At 42.0% G+C, this 19,812-nt stretch overlaps 1 protein-coding gene across 1 annotated transcript in view; it reads left to right on the forward strand.

Annotated features, from left to right (window-relative positions):
• The window catches only part of ESAM (endothelial cell adhesion molecule), a 112,474-nt gene that overhangs the window by 66,868 nt on the left and 25,794 nt on the right, over nucleotides 1–19,812 (forward strand). Inside the window, exon 2 of the mRNA XM_070765065.1 lies at nucleotides 16,924–17,078. Coding sequence (XP_070621166.1) covers nucleotides 16,924–17,078 — 155 coding nt within the window. The remainder of the gene's footprint in view (nucleotides 1–16,923; nucleotides 17,079–19,812) is intronic.

Genomic DNA, 19,812 nt, shown 5'->3' on the forward strand with positions numbered 1-19,812 from the left:
GCATGCTGGTTGGGAGGCTTTGGGAGTTGAAGTCCACAAGTCCTAAAGTGGCCAAGGTTAGACCTTGTGTACTTGGTCAACCTGTGACTTGACTACAAACTCAAGTTGCAGTTATAATGCTCTGTGATGTAACATCTACAATTTATAGAAAATAAGTCAGGAAGAAGGCAAAGTAAGAACTCAGTTTCCCTGAAAATAGCTGATGTTGAATGTTACTGGATTATGATATTTATAGACCACCAACATTGGACAATGAGAACTGCTCCTATATTCTGAAGGGGTAGTACCTAAAAACAGGCTTATTTTCCTCCAGGAGATCTATTGATCCTTAGACAGATCTATTATCCTTAAATAATATCCTTAGATATTATCCTTAGAAAGATATATTGATCCTTAGACAGAAGGGTTGACCAAAACAATGAAGTTGGAGAACTGACACCTTCCCTTGCTGGTGAAAATAAATCCACTTCATATACTGTGCATGGTTTTTCATAGGGATCCTTTGCTTTCTCACCCATCTGTCTTATTTCCTCAGCCATCTCAAATCTCGGGGTGGTTAACCCACTGGATTTCTCCTCCAGCCAGGATTTCTTAAGTTCTTATATTCTTAAAATGGAGTTAGCTATTCTTAGTGTCCAACAGTCTCAGATAATCTACTACCTTGTAGCCATGCGATGAATTGTACCACAGCTGTTCAATGGAGGAAAAGCATTGTGAGTTTTGAGTATGTGCTTCAACATCTAAGTTCTATGAGCCGTTGTGGTAGGGCTAATCCCCACCTTTGTTTTATTTGCCTCTCGAGGCGCTTGGAATCTGGTGCTTTCCTGAGAAGCCAACTTATCGCTTTTCCACAGAGCTTCCTGCCCAAACGTTACAAGACATGGTCAGGAAATCGGATAGAACATCTGGTGGTTGGAAGGATGCATATCCAAGCAGCTTACAAGGAATTTAAAAATATCTACGTCTCCATGAAAGGTCATTGCCCTAAGAGATCTTGCTTTGTAAGAATACTATTGTTGCAGGATGCAAAGTTACACAATGACGAATAAAGATTTGGAAAGGTGGCCCTTTTGTTGTCTTAAGCATTGATGTCTGATTTAGCATTTATTTAATCCCTGTTCTTTTGTACATGCTAGGAGGAGCCAGGATTCAGCAGGAAGTCATATGCTTTCTGTACAGAAGGTCCCAGACTAAATTTTAGGATACTCAGTTAAAAGTTACGTGCAAGTAATTAGGATGTTATCTTGGAAAATAAAAGTTATAGCCCAATATGTGTGGAAAACACAAAGTCTAGAAAGTTGAGATGATTCATCTAGCTCAAGAGTGCACAACTTTGAGCCTAGTTTGCATGAAGCCCTCAAAGGTTTTGGTTGTAGCTCCCAGAATTCCTCCAGAAATCGCCACCCTTTACGTTTATGAATTAACACGTTTATTAAACTACTGTATAATGCAATCATATAAATATTTAACTGGTTTTAATAATAGTTCAAGGAAAATGCAAATTAAAACCAATGCAGTTTTGATCCAGGGTCCATCCACTTGCTTTTTCGGGTTATACCTCCTTTGGTAGGAGAGCAGCCATGCCTCCCACCCCCAGGTTGTGGTTCTAATGGCTGATTCTCAAGATTCCACCCATTCTAAGATATTGAATAGGACAAGGCCCAGTGAAGTTTATGGCAGTTCAGAAATAATGGAATTTCACAGTTGGAAGAGAACCAATATTGTCACATCCTCTTGCTCGTATCTAAAGATATCCAAGTTTGGAATTTGAGTAGCTAAAGAATCTTGGAGCTATTTTGCAATTTTGTTTCTGTGTTTCTCTAGAAACTATCGCTACCATATTTCAGGATTGGTTTTAATTTTCTTTGGTTTGGGGCATTCCCTACTGGTGATCATTACATTGGCAACCTTCAGTCTTGAAAGACTATGGTATCGTGCTCTGGAAAGAGTTCCTGGAACAGCATCTAGTGTGGTTTTGCCATTTTACCTCTGTTGGGGTATAGACCCTCTTCCACCTTCAAAACTGTTAACAGTCTTCTCCTGTAAACCTGGAAAGGGGCTCATGTCATTTGGCGGGACCTAGGGGAAGAGCCTTCTCTATGGGGGCCCCGGCCCTCTGGAATCAGCTCCCTCCAGATATTCGTACTGCCCCCACCCTCCTCGTCTTTTGTAAGAGTCTGAAACTCATCTATGTCGCCAGGCCTCGGGTCATTCAACTTCATCCCCCTGGCCGACAAATGTATTGTGAGTTTGCTGACTGAATGGGTATGAGTGCATTTTAATTGGTTTTTCAGTTTTTTTAGATTATTAACTTTAATTAATTGGATTTCAATATACACTATTCTTTACATATTGTAAGCCGCACTGAGTCCTCGGAGAGGGGTGGCATATAAATCATCATCATCATCATCATCATCATCATCATCATCATAGGTGCTACCAAATGGGCCAGCTGGGCCAAGGTTTTTTAATGAGGTATTACTCCTCCAACATGTTGGTGTAACAGACTATGGTCTTTCAAACATCCATGTGGATTTGGACAACTTCTCCTTACACAATATTTCTCCTACTATAGTGGTTCATGTGGTAATTCTTCGATAACTGGGATGCCTATCCTTTACGGGATCAGGAATGAGGGGGCGGGGAAGTAGGCTAACTGCCTGTTGGTGGCAGAAGGTAGGATAAGGACTGGTGATCAAGGTCACTATATTTTGGTACAACCTCTTATCTGCAGTCCAGTTATTCTTGAAGAAGTTAAACTCATACCCAACTATTGTGTAATGAAGATTTAGGGAAAGTATGGCCTTCAGAAGTTGTGGGTGCTTCATCACAGGAGGTTTTTGAGAAGAGACAGGACAGTCACTTGTCTGTAAGTGTAGTGTAAGTGTAAGCTAGCATGATTCCCTCAGGAATTCTGGGAGTTGAAGTCCACAAGTCATAGAAGAGCCAACTTTGTCTACCCGTGATATAGGATCTCCTGCTTGAGCAAGGGTCTGGATTAGAAGACCCCCAAGATCCCTCCCAGCTCTTTTCTGATTCTAAATCTTAGTTAATTGGACGACCCTTGATCTCAGAACCAACCATTGATCTCAGGACCAGCCCTTGACTGAGAATTCCTCTCTCTTCCCCATCTTCAATAAAGTAAATACTATATCTCAGTGCTGGGGAATTCAACACTTACTGGTAAATAGGCTGGATTGTTCTTGCAGTTAGTCGGTAATGTAGTTAACACAAAAATTTCTTCTTTTCCACTGTATATAATCTCCTCGGTATTTTCCTGATATGAATTTCTGCTATATGAAATATCAACTTGGCTATTCAGTGATGGTCCATGCATCTGAAAAGCTCTGGATTTCTAGCTGATGGGAAAAGTAGCAATTGCAATAGCTGTTTTTAAAGTTGCTGCCACACATTTGTGTAGCCATGAAGCCAAACCTGACAAGGATGGTAAAAAATTATTATTATTATTTTATTTATTATTATTATTATTATTATTTTATTTATTATTATTATTATTTATTAGATTTGTATGCCGCCCCTCTCCGTAGACTCGGGGCGGCTCACAACAATAATAAAGACAATGTAAGAACAAATCTAATAATTTAAAAAACACTAAAAACCCCATTATTAAAAGCTAGCATACACACAAACATACCATGTATAAACTGTATAGGCCCGGGGGAGATGTCTCAGTTCCCCCATGCCTGACGGCAGAGATGGGTCTTAAGAACTTTACGAAAGGCAAGGAGGGTCCAGGACATTGTTTAGTTGACGGGACCCGGAGAAGACCCACTCTGTGGGACCTAATCGGTCGCTGGGATTCGTGCGGTAGAAGGCGGTCCCGGAGATATTCTGGTCTGATGCCATGAAGGGCTTTATAGGTCATAACCAACACTTTGAATTGTGACCGGAAATTGATCGGCAACCAATGCAGACTGTGGAGTGTTGGTGTAACATGGGCATACCTTGGGAAGCCCATGATTGCTCTCGCAGCTGCATTCTGCACGATCTGAAGTTTCCGAAAGGTAGCCCCATGTAGAGAGCATTATAGTAGTCGAACCTCGAGATGATGAGGGCATGAGTGACTGTGAGCAGTGAGTCCCGGTCCAGAGAGGGCTGCAACTGGTACACCAGGTGAACCTGGGCAAATGCCCCCCTCGTCACAGCTGAAAGATATTTCTCTAATGTGAGCTGTGGATCGAGGAGGATGCCCAAGTTGCGGACCCTCTCTGAGGGGGTCAATAATTCCGCCCCCAGGGTGATGGACGGACAGATGGGATTGTCCTTGGGAGGCAGAACCCACAGCCACTCCGTCTTATCTGGGTTGAGTTTGAGTCTGTTGACACCCATCCAGACCCCAACAGCCTCCAGGCACCGGCACATCACTTCCACTGCTTCGTTGACTGGACAAAAATTGTAACTCCAGCAACCGTTTCATTTGAATAAGCTGAGCCATTGCCTTCAGATAAGAAGAAATGTGAAATTCCATTTGTTCCAGAGCTGTTCTACAGGCAAAGAAAACTCTCAGGCTCTCAGCAGTTTGAGAGAAGTGGAAATCAAAGTGGAGATTAACAGCAGTTCTATATGGCCCACCCAAGATGCACCTGAACGGCCTCTTTCATGATTCTGGGATCATCTGCCAAAAGGAAATACTGTATTTTTCAGAATAGAAAACACACTGTAGTATAAGACACCCCTTACTTTTGGGGGAGGAAAACAAGGAGAAAATTTCTGCCTCCCAGCAAACAGTACAGATAATATACACTGTTTGCTGGGTATTTCTATGCATGTGTGCCTGACCCATAGAAATAGCAAAGAATTGGAAAAATGTACATTATGGCAATATATTAATGTCAGAAAGTTTTCTTAAATGTAGTCACACTAACTTCTCCCAATTATTTAAATAGATCTACTCCAAACAGGACTAAGTCAGGGTTTAACTCAGCTGCCTTATCTTAATACTAAAACAGGACACTGTTATATTTCAGACTATACTTGTATAGATGCTGATAAAATTAATGTGCCTTTCTGGAAGTATACTTATTCTCTGCTATTTAAAAGGAGATATAAAAGTACCAGGGCTTTTCATATCAAGCATTTATTTTTAAAAGCTTCCTCATTTTGTTGTCTAGAACAATAATAAAGCAAAAACAAGGAAAGTCTGTCCCAGTTTCCTTTGGAAAAAGTATCTTTGGAACACTCATTCAGATGGATACATGAATGCAAAAGGGTTCCTACATAGGTAATTAATGTCCAGCATGAAGGCCGTTTATGTTAGTTGCATAAAATCCCGGTGTGCAGGACTCTTCCATGGAAAATTGCAATGCTCTCTACATGGGGCTACCTTCAAAGAGTGTTCGGAAACTGCAAATTGTGCAGAACGCAGCCACGCAAGCAGTCATGGGTTTGCCCAGACATGCGCATATCTCTCCAGCATTCCGCAGACTGCATTGGCTGCCGTTTGGTTTCTGGTTATGACTTCTAAAGCCCTACATGGCATTCGGTCAGAATACTTACAGCAGTGTTTCCCAGCATTCGCTGGCTGGGGAATTCTGGGAGTTGAAGTCCAAATATCTTCAAGTGGCCAAGGTTGGGAAACACTGATTTACAGGACCGCCTTCTGCTGCATGAGTCCCAGCGACCGATTAGGTCCCATGGAGTTGGCCTTCTCCAGGTCCCATCAACGAGACAATGTCACTTGGTGGGGCCCAGGGGAAGAGCCTTCTCTGTGGAGGCCCCAGCCCTCTGGAATCAGCTCCCCCCAGAGATTCGTACTGCCCCCACCCTCCTTGCCTTCCGCAAGAGTCTTAAGACTCATCTATGCCACCAGGTTTGGGGTCACTAGACTCTAGCCCCCTGGCCAATGAATGTGTTGAAAGTAAGTTGACCGAATAGGAATGACTGTCTTTTTATGGTTTTCTGGTTTTTTTAGATTATAAATTTAAATTAATTGGATTTATATATTGTTCCGTTATATGTTGTAAGCTGCCCCGAGTCCTCAGAGAGGAGCAGCATAAAAGTCATCTCTCTCTCTCTCTCTCTCTCTCTCTCTCTCTCTCTCTCTCTCTCTATCTCTATCTCTATCTCTATCTAACTATCTTATCTATCTCATCTTATCTATATCTATCTATCTATCTATATCTATCTATCTATCTATCTATCTATCTATCTATGTATCTGTCTATATCTAACTATATATCTCTATCTATCTATCTATCTATCTATATCTAACTATCTATCTATATCTAACTATCTATCTATCTATATCTAACTATCTATCTATCTATCAATCATCTATCTATCTATCTATCTATCTATCTATCTATCTATCTATCTATCTATCTATTTGTCTGTCTATCTATCTATCATCTATCTATCTATCTATCTTATCTTATCTATCTATCTTATCTTATCTATCTATCTATCTATCTATCTATCTATCTATCTATCTACCTACCTACCTACCTACCTACCTATCTATTTATCTATCAATCAATAAAACTCAGTTTCTGGAAGATCTGCCCTACATCCACTTCAAAGTATAATTCCTCTTGTGGCCTCGTTCTGATTCTTTTGCCCCACTGATTTTAAGACAGTTTGTGTCAGATGTTTTACCAGGATACCATCTCCTCTGTGATACTAAGCACATGTCTTATTAAAAGCTAAACGTGTCAGCTAACAGAAGATCTTTAAAAGAAAAAAGAGAAAAAGCTCCAACTCAAGCAGTCAGTGCTGTGGAGGTGCCGAGGAGGCCAGTGCAGTGGGTGGAAACCATGCCAGATAAACATATTTGTGAAATGTTATTAATGAGCCTGGCTTGTTGATTTTGAATGCCTGTGCTTTTAATGGATTGTTCCTTTCTCCGAAGATAAATAATACAAAAATTCGCTATTTTTCTCTCTCTCTCTATTGAACGTTTACTTGTATTGAGCAATACAGTTTTATTTACACCAGAAGTGTAGATCAATGGTTACCATTTTGGGTTCTATAGACCACTGGGGGTCCACGAGAAAATTTTGGTGGTCTGCAGAAAAATTATTTGCAGTCTGCATTGGTTGCCGATCAGTTTCCGGTGACAATTCAAAGTGTTGGTTATGACCTATAAAGCCCTTCATGGCACCGGACCAGACTATCTCAGGGACCGCCTTCTGCTCCACGAATCCCAGCGACCAGTTAGGTCCCACAGAGTGGGTCTTCTCCAGGTCCCGTCAACCAAACAATGTCGCTTGGCGGGACCCAGAGGAAGAGCCTTCTCTGTGGCGGCCCCGACCCTCTGGAACCAACTCCCCCCAGAGATTAGAATTGCCCCCACCCTCCTTGCCTTTCGTAAGCTGCTTAAAACCCACCTCTGTCGCCAGGCATAGGGGAACTAAGATACACTTTCCCCCTAGGCCTTTACAATTTTATGTATGGTATGTTTGTATGTATGATTGGTTTTTATATAATGGGTTTTTAACTGCTTTTTAGTATTGGATTTTGTTATACTGTTTTACTGCTGTTGTTAGCCGCCCGGAGTCTGCGGAGAGGGGCGGCATACAAATCCAATTAATAATAATAATAATAATAATAATAATAATAATAATAATAATAATTTTTAATATTGCACTTAATCAGGGGCCCTGCTTCTCGGTCAGATCCAATTTGAACTGAGCCAGCTGTTTTGCCAATTCTTTCTCATGGTGGCTGCTTAGCTCCAACAATTGCTTCCTGTTGGGGCCCTAAGGAGTCCATGCGGGGAAGTGAGAAATGTCTGGAAGGGGAGGGGTGAGTAGAGGCCAGCGAGGCGTCCATCAGCGTGAGTGACATCGAGTCAGCCACGCCCACTCAGTCACATAAGCACTTAGTCATGCCCATCCAACAGATTATATTAGTGGTCCACAGAATGTAAATTAAGAATTTGGGGTCCCTGAGGTCTGAAAGGTTGGGGACCCCTGTAGATAACTAGATTCTCTTTGTAGGTGCTATGATGATACTACAGAGTCTGGCATTGAGTTCCATGCATCAACTACTCGGTTACTAAAGTCATATTTCCTTCAGTTGAGTTTAGCCTCCAGCACACCAATCATCTTTGTCACTCTTCTCTTTCCAGAGTCTGTCTGTTTATTTATTTTTCTCACCCATTTTTCTCTTTCCAACTGTGGTTAGCCAAGAAGACTCCATGTAGGGCAGTGTTTCCCAAATTGGCAACCTGAAGATATTTGGACTTCAACTCCCAGAATTCCCCAGCCAGCATTCGCTGGCTGGGGAATTCTGGGAGTTGAAGTCCAGATATCTTCAAGTTGGCAAGGTTGGGAAACACTGGTGTAGGGTATGAAATGAGTGTGGCCATGGCTGTTCCAGAACCACAGGTTTCTTCCTTTGCTTCCAGTTGCATCTTGCCCTTAAAAGAAAAAAATGCAAGGACCCCATCTCAAACTAGGGATTGTTATGTTGGGGGAGTGGGGGAGTGGAGGGAATGATTTTAATATTAGTAACTCTCTTCCTGCTGCTTTCAGGCATGACCTGTTGCTCTCTCTTCAGAATAACATTCTTCCTTTCTGCTGGTCCTCCTCCTGCATTGCCACTAAATAGTCCAGGTAGATCCAGGTAGCTTTTACTCTGCTGATCTGAAAGGACTCTCCTACTCAGGTCTCCATCCTTGGAACTCCTCCAACAAATTCTGACCTGTTAGTATTCCCTGAGAGTTGCCTTCTGGCTTATGACATCAGATTTGCTAGGAGCAATGCTTGCTTTCTGTTGCTTGCTAGGCACATCACATTGACAGATGGCCTTTATGTTAGGCCCTATCTCCAAGGAAACAAGTAGGAGATCTTTATTTATGCTAAAATAAGATTTTAAAATTCAGAGATGGAGTGAGGGAGGAGAGACGGAAGGAAGGAAGGAAGGAAAGAAGGAAGGAAGGAAAGAAGGAAGGAAGGAAAGAAGGAAGGAAGGAAGGAAGGAAGGAAGGAAGGAAGGAAGGAAGGAAGGAAGGAAGGAAGGAAGGAAGGAAGGAAGGAAGGAAGGAAGGAAGGAACCCTCCTACCTACCCACTTGTGTTGCCTGGAAAAAATACTGCACAAATAAACACCATCAATTTCAGAGAGAACCAAATAGGAATAGCAGATTGCTCTTTGGGCTAGTGTTTGCTCTTGTCCCTTGACCTCTGGCACCGAAGCACTCAGGATGAGCCACGGTGGTGCAGTGGTTAGAGTGCAGTACTGCAGGCTATTGACTGCTGGCTGCCTGCAATTTTGCAGTTCAAGACTCACCAGGCTCAAGGTTGACTCACCCTTCAATCCTTCTGAGATGGGTAAAACAAGGACCCAATTGTTGGGAGTAAATATGCTGACTTTGTAAACCTCTTAGAAAGAACTGTGAAATGGTATATAAGTCTAAGCAGCTAAGGACTGCCGTCTTCGGCGCAACCAGTGTGCATTGAGACTGTCGCGCGCGTGTGTGCATCCGGGAGGTGTGCATGCACCCATCGGCACAAGATTTGGGTTCTGCGCTTGCGCAACAACCAAAATCTCACATGAGCGGGATTTTGGCAAATTTTGCCGGTATTTTTGCTTCCATACATGCACAGAAGCAATAAATTGGCAAAAATGGCCAAAAACTCACTCATGTGAGCATCTTTACACAAGATATTGCTTGATGTACATGCGCAGAAGCCAAATCTGACATGGGGGTATGCAAGGATGTGCAGCTGCCTGCGCATCCTGAAAATTGCTACCAGAGCATAGCACCTGTCTGTTCTGGTAGCGGCCCATCTCTGAGTCTAAGTGCTAAGTCGACTAAACAATGTTGTATGGCGGGACATTGTTTCTCTGTGGTGGCTCCAACCCTCTGGAACCAGCTCCCCCCAGAGATTAGGATTGCTCCCACCCTCCTTGCCTTTCGGAAACTCCTTAAAACCCACCTCTGCCGTCAGGCATGGGAGAATTGAAACATCTCCCCCTTGCCCGTGTAGTTTCTGGGTATGATTCGATTGTGTGCTTGTTTTTTAATATATATTGGGGTTTCTTTTGGATTTTTTAACCTAAAACTGTAATTTAGATTGCTAAATATTAGATTTGTTACTATGTATTGTTTCTTTTACCATTGTTGTGAGCCGCCCCGAGTCTACGGAGAGGGGAGGCATATAAATCCAATAAATCTAATCTAATCTAATCTAATCTAATCTATTGCTATGTTGGCCCTGGAGAATTAGTAGTCTCCATCCAGAGAGACGACTAACTCTGTAGAGGGTTAAAGTAACTTCCATGGCCAACGAAAACTCTGTGATTGCAACTGCGGAGAACCGATAGCAAAGAGGGAGGCCCCTGGGAAAAATCCTGGCACCTTATCGGGCGAGGCAGAAGGGGCAGCTTCCTGTTTTTATCCCAGGCGGTTTCCTAGGCTTTGTTTCCCCAAAGCCTTTGGTGGAAATGACGGGACCTGTTGCCAAAGAGCAGTTCCTGTAACCGGGAGGCGCTGGGGGCTGGACTCCATTATCACCAGCGTTCTAGCTTCCGGCATCTTGAAGTCAGGCCTTGGAAGACAGGAAATCTCTTCCTCCTGAATGGCAGGTGGTGCATCCTTTAAGGAGCCTGAAGGGGGCAAAAAAAAAAAATACAATTTGGCTGTTAGCAACATATAACCACACAAAAGTGTGGGTGCATATGTGTGCGTGCATCTGCGTTTTTGTAGGGGAAAAAAAGTATTTAAATACCTTCTATCCTGTTTGCAAAGAAATTTCATCCTGTTTCATTTAGCGGTGATGCAAAGCCACGATGCAAATAAATGGCCCATCCTTTGGGAAGAAATTCCGAGGAAGCCGGCGCATTAAGATCCATTCAGAAATCAGTTTCTGGTCCTTTGTGCTTGAATGTGATGCTTCTCACTGAACAGGCTACATTTCTGATGCTAATCAGGGTTGCCGTCCTAGTATTTGGGCAAGCAGCAAGTCACAGGCAAAGTCTTAAGGGGGTATGATGATTCTCTGGACCTCGCGGGCAATTTTGGCATCTTGGGTGTTACGGTGTCAGGAAAATTCAGAGCATTTTCAGAGCGTCTGATTCCATTTGATGTTCTTGCCCTGCAGCTGAGGCATCCTCCTTGGACCAGTCGGAATCAACCCCATCACTTTTCAAGAGCTGTTAGCTTTCCTCTGAAATGCTGTTTGGGGCAGAGATGCTCAATAATTAAGGAACTTCAAAGAAGGAGATCCAAACCCTTCTTAGCCGGAAGGCGAGTAAAGCTAATTTGTATCCAATTCCCCCATTTTCCTCTCTGTCGTCCAGTCCCAAGGCCCTTTGGAATTTCTTTTAGGTCGGGGGCTTCTTCAGTTTCTTTTTTTCCAAAGGGGAAATAAACCATTTCACTTCTCAATCCACTGAAGAACTGAAGAAGCTTCTTGGCTGAAAAGTGAAACATATAAACAAAAACAAAAAGTCCAGTTTCCTTTTGGGAAAGCACCATCGAGACAACCATGATCTGGATAATTGAGAATCTTTATAGACACATAATGTTAACCATTCCACTGATATATAAATATTGTCATCTGGAGGTGTGTGTATGTGTGTGTGTTTTAATACAGTGTATATTTAAATGGAATCTAGGTAGCTTCATTATTTTGAATACTGGTTTCTATAGCAATGTAAAATAATTTCCGATCATCCTCCCTATGGCATTCCCTGATGAACCAGAGAGGTTGAAAACCATCAGGCATTTCATCATCAAACAAAGGATAACAAGATCCTCTCAGGCTTTAGAAACATAGAGACATAGAAGATTGACGGCAGAAAAAGACCTCATGGTCCATCTAGTCTACCCTTATACTATTTCCTGGATTTCATTTTAGGATGGACATATGTTTATCCCAGGCATGTTTAAATTCAGTTACTGTGGATTTACCAACCATGTCTGCTGGAAGTTTGCTCCAAGCATCTACTACTACTCTTTCAGTAAAATAATATTTTCTCACGTTACTTCTAATCTTTCCCTCAACTAACCTCAGATTGTGCCCCCTTGTTTTTGTGTTAGAATAGAATAGAATAGAATGGAATGGAATTTTATTGGCCAAGTATGATTGGACACAGAAGGAATTTATCTTAGTGCACATGCTCTCAGCGTACATAAAAGAAAAAGATACATTTGTCAAGAATCATGTGGTACAACACTTAATGATTGTCATAGGGGTCAAATAAGCAATGAAGAAACAATCAATATTAATAAAAATCTTAGGATACAAGCAACAAGTTACAGTCATACAGTCCTAAGTGGGAGGAAAAGGATGATAGGAAGGATGAGAAAAAACTAGTAGAAATAGAAGTGCGGATTTAGTAAAAAGGGAATTATTTGTTTAGTAGAGTGATGGCGTTCGGGAAAAACCTGTCCTTGTGTCTAGTTGTCTTGGTGTGCAGTGCTCTGTAGCGATGATTTGAGGGTGGGAGTTGAAACAGTTCGTGTCCAGGATGCGAGGGGTCAGTTCACTGTTCACTTTCCTATTAAAAACACTCCTGAACCTTATTTAACCCTTTAACATATTTAAATGTTTTGATCATGTCCCCCCTTTCCCTTCTGTCCTCCAGACTATACAGATTGAGTTCATTCTTTCCTGATAGGTTTTATGCTTAAGACCTTCCTTTATCTCCTCAATTCAGTGGGCCAATCCTACATCCCATACCTGGAAATCTATGCCACTCCAGAAGCATGTAATCCTTTTGTGTTTCTGCATGCATATATTTTTAAGGAACCGAAAAAGAGGAATCTAAAAATTAGGAAGATGCACATTAATCATTATTTCACATATGTCATTATTTCAACATTTCAAAGACCTTTCCCCCTTTTACCCCTCACTAACCTCCAGAACCCCCTTTTGCTTACTAAAACACACAAGGAACAGTGTCACAAGACAGAAAGTACCAGATGGTGTAAGGTACAGTTACAAGTGGCCTGATTGAACCCATATTTTTCCATTTATGTGATCTGTTAACTTCTCCTTTTTCTATATAAGGACATAATATCATCCCTAAGTTGTTATTGGCAGATGGATAACACACCTTGGTCATCTGCGCGTCATGTAAGGTGTAAGAATCTTACCTTGGTCACAACCCGGGGTTCAGACTTTGTCATATGAATACTCTGAAAATGCATGTAGAAATAAACCTGTGTTGCTCCATCTCCTTGTGGTCTTCATTCTCAAAACTGGTGAGCTGGTTCAGCTGCAACAAAGACATCTTTATTTATTTTTTCTCTACAGTTTCTATATACACATCTATGCATATATCATAAGATATATCAAAATATACATAATTATACATTTTTATCTAATATATCATGAATAAATATCCTATGTTTGCACCTATTTTAATCAGTCTGTTTTTCCTCATTTCTTTACACTCCCCTCCCTCTATCTCCCTCTCCTCCTTCTACCTTCTTTCACCTTCTCTCCCACTTCCTACTTTCCTCCTCTCCTTGTCTCCTCCCTTCCTTTTCTACTTCTTCTTTCTCCTTCTTGACCCTTCCCTGACTGATTCTAATCCTAATTCATAACATTCTATTGTAGAAACATAGAAACATAGAAGTCTGATGGCAGAAAAAGATCTCATGGTCCATCTAGTCTGCCCTTATACTATTTTCTGTATTTTATCTTAGGATGGATATATGTTTATCCCAGGCATGTTTAAATTCAGTTACTGTGGATTTATCTACCACGTCTGCTGGAAGTTTGTTCCAAGGATCTACTACTCTTTCAGTAAAATAATATTTTCTTATGTTGCTTTTGATCTTTCCCCCAACTAACTTCAGATTGTGTCCCCTTGTTCTTGTGTTCACTTTCCTATTAAAAACACTTCCCTCTTGGACCTTATTTAACCCTTTGACATATTTAAATGTTTCGATCATGTCCCCCCTTTTCCTTCTGTCCTCCAGACTATACAGATTGAGTTCATGAAGTCTTTCCTGATACGTTTTATGCTTAAGACCTTCCACCATTCTTGTAGCCCGTCTTTGGACCCGTTCAATTTTGACAATATCTTTTTGTAGGTGAGGTCTCCAGAACTGAACACAGTACTGTATTCCAAATGTGGTCTCACCAGCACTCTATATATTGTGATTGATTTGGAAGCTTTTTCATAGGAAGTGCGAATCCACAATGTGAAGGACCACGAGCAGATCTAATACTGTACTTAAAATTTTGGATTTTAACCTGTCCTTTTTTTCCCTTTCCCCCTTTCTACAGATAGTCCTCGACTTAATGACCATATATTTAGTGATGGTTCGAACTTGCACTAGCACTGAAAAAAATGACTTCTGATCATTTTTCACCCTTACGACCATCACAGCACCCCCTAAACAACTGTCTCACTTAAGCCACAAAAACTCTAAGCTCAGTTGTGGTTAAAAGTCCAAGATTACCTGTTCAGAATAACCTGCCATGGGGATGGGATGGGTATCAGATATTTGTACCATAGAAAACGGTGATCTAAAATGCTTTTACAATTCAAGTTTTCAGTGCTCTGAATTAAGAGAGAAATTGCCCTCTTCTAGCATACATTTCTTTTAAAAAAACAACCTGTGTTCCCAAAATAGAAATACTAATGAGGGAGGCTAGCAGCTTTTTCAAGTGTGATTAAGTTAATTTTTTTATTTTTAAAAAAGCCAGACTCTCCTGGTGGGCATTGGAAGATGGCAACCATTCATTGGTTAATTGTTTTTAACCGTTGCTTTTGGGAATGGGTTCCCACAAAACCTAGCTAATAAATCAGAGGTGTAGAGAATGATCCAGATTTAGTGCATTTCCGTCAGAAAGAGGAAAAATTCCACGGAGGGAAAAATGCTGGATATAATACTAAAAGTCTCCACCTCTTCAAAGGGAAAAATCTCTGGCTGAGGGAGCTGGGAGAATTGATGGAAATAATGATTGGAAGTTCAGAGGTCACTTCAAATAAAGCAACACGGTGCAGCTAGTGTCAAAATCCTTAGCAACCAGATTGTGAGGTAAAACCTATCCTCGTGTGGTTCCTGGAGTGGAGTTTTTTTTTAAAATTGTTGTTGTTGTTAAATATTCTGAAGAAATATTCTTAGACTCATCTCCCTCTCACTGGCTTACTTTCACAATTCAGACTCCATCTTTCACCTTAATGTTCGATGTCATTTGAAATTAGTAGCCAGCATCTCGCAATGACTCCTCTAAGCCCAAGTGCAATGATTCTGAACCTATGGCACAGGTGCCACAGGTGGCACATGGAGCCATATCTGCTGGCACACGAGCCATTCTTCTAGCTCAGCTCCAAAGTGCACATGTGTGCCAGCCAACTGATTTTTGGCTTGCACAGAGGCTCTGGAAGGGTGTTCTTGGCTTCCAGAGAGCCTCCAGAGGAATAGGGTGCCATTTTTACCCTCCCCTGGCTCCAGGGAAGCCTTTGAAGTCTGGGAAGGGTGAAACACAAGCCTACTGGGCTCACCAGAATTTGGGAAACAGGCCATTTCCGGTCTCCAGAGGGCCTTCAAGGGGTGGGGGAAGCTGTTTTTGCCATCCCCAGGCATTGAATTATGAATTTGGGCACTCGCACATGCATGATAGCAAACGCACACACTCTTTCAGTACCCGAGGGGAAAAAAGTTCGCCATCACTGCCCTAGTGCTTAATATATGGAAATGGTAAGATCCTGAGATGGTCAAGTCTGGAATAGACTCCAAGAAAGAGATATCATTCTATAAATAACACTGAGGAAAACCAAAAAGATCCAGAAAAATTATTTGCATTTTCTTTATTGCACGCAAGCGCAAAAGCAAAAAAATGCCAAAAATTGCCAAAATCTCACTCAGGATTGTGCATCTTCATATGAGATTTAGCTTCCGACATGTTGTGGTTAGCTCTGGCCCAGCTCCTGCCCCAAGGAATGTGGAGGTGGATGTGGGGGAGACATCCACATGCCGCAGGCCTGTTTTGCTCCCAGTAGAATCTGCCGACAAAGTCTCCTCTGACCAAGGAAGCGTGAGTGACAGGGAAGAGGGGAGTTTGGCAGACAGCCGAGGAGGAGATCAATCATCTGCATCATCCCTGGATTCTGAACAAGAATTAATGACACATCCACGCATGCGTAGAGTGATGCATAGGAGACAACAACTGAAGAATTATTACAAGAGAAAATGAGGCCACCTGTGGTTGGGTGGGGCTGCTGTAATTAGTGCTACAGATAAAAGTGCAGCCTGGTGTTTTAGCCTCATGGCAGTTTATCTGATTCATTGTTTCGTCAAGATCGTGGTTTTTGCTGTTCAGGATTGTGTGTGTGGACTCTCTGGACTTTAGAATTGGACTCAGTTTCCCAGTTATTGGGTGAGCAATTGGACTGCATTTAACCTGTGCCTTGTGTGTACCAGAAAATCCCTTTGACATTTAAAAAGGGAGCTGTTTCTGTTTTTCTGTTTATAAAAACTTTTGGGTTTTCCTTTTATTGTGTGGTGTGTGTCTTCCTGGACTAATTACCCTGTAATTACGGGCGGTTGAGATTCACCGGCAGAACACGGCACATGCACAGAAAGTGAATCTCACTCCAACGTGCACGCCTGCCCACCGTCAGCTGGAGCTGCACGCGCAGCTTCATTGTTGCTACTGGGATGGCGTCTCCCCACCCTTTCTGGTAGCAACCCAATACTGACTGCAGTTGTTAAATTAGTGTTACCATTGTTAAGGGAATCTGGTTTTTCCATTGACTTTGCTTGCCAGAAGTTCACAAAAGGTGATCATGTGACCCTGGGACAATGCAACCATCCTAAACTTGAACCAGTTGTCAAGCATCCAAATGTCAATAAATGACCCTAGAGATGCTGCAATGGTTGTGTGAAAAATGGTCTTAAAGTCACCTTTTTCAGGGCTATTATAACTTCGAAATAGTTGCTAAACGAATGGTTATAAGCCTGTAACCAATGCTTGTATTTCTTTTGTCCTTGCAGGATTGTCTTCTGCTGTCTTGGAAGTGGAAGTTGGACAAACGTCAGTGACTGTGATCCAAGGACAGCAGGCTATACTTCCCGTCTGGTATACGTCCACCAGTGTCAGCGTACCCTTTGTCACTTGGCACAGGGAAAGGCCCGGGGAGCGTTTTCAGGTATTGTCTCACTTTGCCAAGACTGGGGGAAAAAAATCTAATGTCTGCTCTTGTTTCTAGAAACTGGCAACCGATAGGCTTTTAAAAGTGGAAGTTTGAACCTTGAGCGGAGTTTAGCAACGCAGTCAACTGATCAATGGCCCAACACCACAGATAAGAAGTAAAGGGAGTGAGTTGAAGCAGAGGTCTCCAACCTTGGCAACTTTAAGACTTGTGGACTTCAACTCCCAGAATTCCTCATCTGGCTGAGGAATTCTGGGAGTTGAAGTCCACAAATCTTAAAGTTGCCAAGTTTGGAGATCCCAGACTTGAAGGCTCCATCTGATCAAAAGAGACATCTGTAGATTTCTTGAGTTATATATAATAATCCAGAATAAGCATTTAAATGACCTCCTCCTTTCCATACGGTCTCCCATTGCTAATGGTCATAGGAATGAATTCTATGATGAGGTTTGTTCTGTCCCAGCTACGAGCCCCCCTGGATTTCTGTATCTCTTTGCTGCTTTCTAGTAGTTACATGTAGTCCTCAATTTACAGCAGTTTGTTTAGTGACCGTTCAAAGTTACAACAGCCCTGAAAAAAGCGACTTACGAAAGGTTTTTACACTTACGACTCTTGCAGCATCCCCATGGTCATGGGATCAAAATCCAGATTCTTAGCAACTGTCTCACATTTATGATTTATGTGATCCCCTTTTGTAACCTGCTGACAAGCCAAGTCAATGGGAAACCCAGATTCACTTAACAACAGTTGGACTCATTGAACAACTGCCGATCAGTTTCCGGTCACAATTCAAAGTGTTGGTTATGACCTATAAAGTCCTTCATGGCACCGGACCAGATTATCTCAGGGACCACCTTCTGCTGCACGAATCCCAGCGACCGGTTAGGTCCCACAGAGTGGGTCTTCTCCAGGTCCCATCAACTAAACAATGCTGCTTGGCGGGACCCAGGGGAAGAGCCTTCTCTGTGGCAGCCCCGGCCCTCTCGAACCAACTCCCCCCGGAGATTAGAATTGCCCCCACCCTCCTTGCCTTTCGTAACCTACTTAAAACCCACCTCTGCTGCTAGGCATGGGGGAATTGAGATACTCTTTCCCCCTAGGCCTTTACAATTTTATGCATGGTATGTCTGTATGTCTGTTTGGTTTTTTATAATAATGGGTTTTTAATTGTTTTTAGTATTGGATTATTATTATATGCTGTTATATTATTGCTGTTAGCTGCCCCGAGTCTCCGGAGAGACTTGGGGCATATCAATCAATCAATCAAACAAACAAACAAACAAACAAACAAACAAACAAATAAATAAATAAATAAATAAATAAATTTATCTAACAACTGAGGCAAGAAAGGTCGTAAAATGCGACAGACATACTTAATAATGTTTCACTTAGCAACAGAAATTTTGGTCTTAATTGTGGTCATAAATGGAGGACCCCTCACCAGTATTTGGTCTTTTTTGTAGCCTAGTTGTCTTAGCCCAACTTGTCCTCCTGTGTCAAAAACTCTTTTGAGTCAAACAACGTCAGAACTGGATCACATAACAAACTTGAGATGGACACATGTAAAATTGAAGGAAACTCTTTAAGACGGGCTGTTTTTTTTTAATGTAAAAGTAGATGGCCATAAACATATCTCTTCTTCAATCATTGATTAATGCCATGCCAAGATAAATAAAACAGAATTATCAGAGATGTCAGTACAGGCCACATATATAGAAAAATGTCTGTCTGCTTAAGACTTCCTCACATTTAGGTTTGGTTCACTGAATTCCTTAGAGTTATTCAGTGACCATTTCACTCAATCTAATGTTAAGATTGTTTAATTTTTTTAAATTTCTTTTCCCCCCCTACTTTTTATCCCCAGTTGGGATGCATCCCAATTCTGTCAACCTTCCAGACTTTGCATCAAACAAAATCAACATAAAAAAAAACCCCAAGAAGCTTAAAGTATCTTAAAATATATATACAGTATGTATGAGAGCTAAAAAGCATGCTCAAGCATCTTCTCCTAATTTATATGTCTTCTTTTTAGAAGGATATAGACTTAGGCAGCTGGGGACACTTCAGAAACCAACATTTTCTGTTTATGGTCTGTATGTGGGGAGGATGAATTAAGGAACTCAGTGCCACTATGATTTGAAGCTCATTGCTTGAGAATGAATATGTTTCCCCTGAAATCTGGGTGGGCTTTTTCGGGATAGGAGAGTATCCCCATTTTTGCGTGCTTGGCTTGCCTGTGACCCTTGAGTGCTTCTCAGAGCACTTTGCAGCCTGTAACACATTTGGACCCCAAAGACTGATGAAGGCAGAGAAAGTGAGCATTATCCACCACCACCCCTTTCCGATGTTATACAGCTAGGTGAGTTGACTTAAAATGGAAGCCTGCTGCCAACAGATTCAGAAATTAAAAGCCTCTCCATTGCAAGTGGGAGTTGTGCAATCATCTTAAGAATATTTTGGGGGAATAGGAGGGCGGTCAGGGGCATGGAAGGGATGGTAGCCCTGCTTTGGCAAAGTCTGGGCATTTGGTGGGCAAGAGAGAAGGCTCGTTTTGCGATGGATGCGGAATAAACACATGGACCACAGAGCTGGGATTTATGGGTCACTTTATTAATTCAAACCTGGACCTGCAGAGGAAACCAAAAGGGGTGGGACTTCCATTCCAAACATTCTTGGGCAACTATGGGCGAAGCTCCATTGCTGAGCAAGGGAAGGTTGCCCTTGCCCTTGA

Source organism: Erythrolamprus reginae, chromosome 12 (genome assembly GCF_031021105.1).
Source record: "Erythrolamprus reginae isolate rEryReg1 chromosome 12, rEryReg1.hap1, whole genome shotgun sequence".
NCBI lineage: Eukaryota > Metazoa > Chordata > Lepidosauria > Squamata > Dipsadidae > Erythrolamprus > Erythrolamprus reginae.